Raw genomic sequence first — 1,432 nt, 5'->3', positions numbered from 1 at the left:
TACATATAAAATAGTAGTTCTATTTCATAATTCATTCACCAAATTGAACGGTTATTGTTGTTAGAGAGATCAGATTTATTATCAGCGTTTAAACAAGTTCTGTCATACTTTCTCAATATTGTGATATTACTTATTTGTGAATGTTTTAGGAAGAGAAAAGTGTGTGAAATTAAAATAATAGGCAATGAAAAATGCAGCTACTAGTTCCGAAGAGGTTGCAGCTGACAATTTTGCTGAAAGAGTCTTCAACTTTAATAATTATTAACACATAAATTATTCCTTAAAAAAAAAAACAAAAAAAAAAACAGTTCTACGTTAAATTTGTACATTTTTAATTACCAGAAAACATTTTTTTTTTGTTTTGTTTTTTGGACTCGATAATTTTAGCATACAAATAGTAGTCAGTACATAGGTTCCTCCTCGGTCCTGAGATCCGGTAGGACACTGCCAGTGTAGCCGTTATGGGAGATGGTCTTGAGGTACCTCCTGTAGTAGATAGGTAGGCAGCTCTCTTCCGCCCCTTCTTGCATCTCCTCAAGATAGAGCTTGGACGGTCGGAACCTCATCTTAGGCTTTCCCTTGTAGAGCTCAGGGACCGGAGGCTCGGGTATCAGGCGGTAACTGATGGCCTTGAACGTACCTCCTTTGGCTCTCAGAGCACTAATATCCACCTCTATTGGCTCATAAATCCTCGATGCTACTCCTTGTAGGGTGTCCAGTTTTGGTTGTAAGCACTGTTCCACCTGCCACAGAGCGCCCCAGACTACTGCGCTCTTATCCTTCACCGGGACGATGGTTGGGAGACATCCTTGCCATACTTTGTTGTATGATCCAAACATCAAAACGTGTCCTTCGAGCTTTCCAAGGCCTTTTCTAACACAGCTCTTGTCAACACAACACTCCATCCTGCTGCTAAGCATGTTGACACAGTAAGCGAAGTACAGTAACTTTTTACGGGACATTATGATTTTACCGAGTCCTTTTTTGTGTGATTTTAAGTGTATTTGTTAAAAGTGTAAGGAAAATATGTGTTAGGCTAGTTATAATTTTTTCTCATTCATATTTAAGATGTATATGGTAATTAAACAGATGTTTTTATAAAAATACTATATATTTCCATCATTTTAGAAACTTCATATTAATAGAAACTTCAATTCTGTCGTGATCAACTTCGAGAATGGATCAACCCAATAACTTTTTTTTTTCTAAATAAAAATGTACATAAAATCTCCTTACTAATGTGTCCCTTCTAACGTGTATTTACAAGTTAAAACCATTCAGCTAACACCAAAAAATCTGAAAAAAAAATTAATAACAGTTTTATCGACAAAACCTCACAAAATATGTTGTTTCGGGCCTCCCCGATATCCTCCGTATCCACCGGCTCAGGACTAAACCGTTCGCCTAGGGTGCATCCCAGCAATCTCCACCT

General features: G+C 37.4%; 2 protein-coding genes across 7 annotated transcripts in view; one reads left to right on the top strand and one right to left on the bottom strand.

The window, feature by feature from the left end:
• The window catches only part of Trh (tryptophan hydroxylase), a 261,632-nt gene that overhangs the window by 131,599 nt on the left and 128,601 nt on the right, over positions 1–1,432 (top strand). The window lies entirely within an intron of this gene.
• On the bottom strand, positions 309–1,082 carry LOC112211193 (gamma-glutamylcyclotransferase). The gene has a single exon (XM_024362421.2). The coding sequence runs from the start codon at positions 960–962 to the stop codon at positions 402–404; it is 561 nt and encodes a 186-aa protein (XP_024218189.1). The 5' UTR covers positions 963–1,082; the 3' UTR covers positions 309–401.

This window comes from Halyomorpha halys, unplaced genomic scaffold, assembly GCF_000696795.3.
Source record: "Halyomorpha halys isolate HHAL.00 unplaced genomic scaffold, Hhal_1.1 Scaffold388.1, whole genome shotgun sequence".
Taxonomy (NCBI): Eukaryota; Metazoa; Arthropoda; class Insecta; order Hemiptera; family Pentatomidae; genus Halyomorpha; species Halyomorpha halys.
The sequence above is the reverse complement of the archived record's forward strand: the minus strand, read 5'-3'. Positions and strand labels throughout refer to the sequence as shown.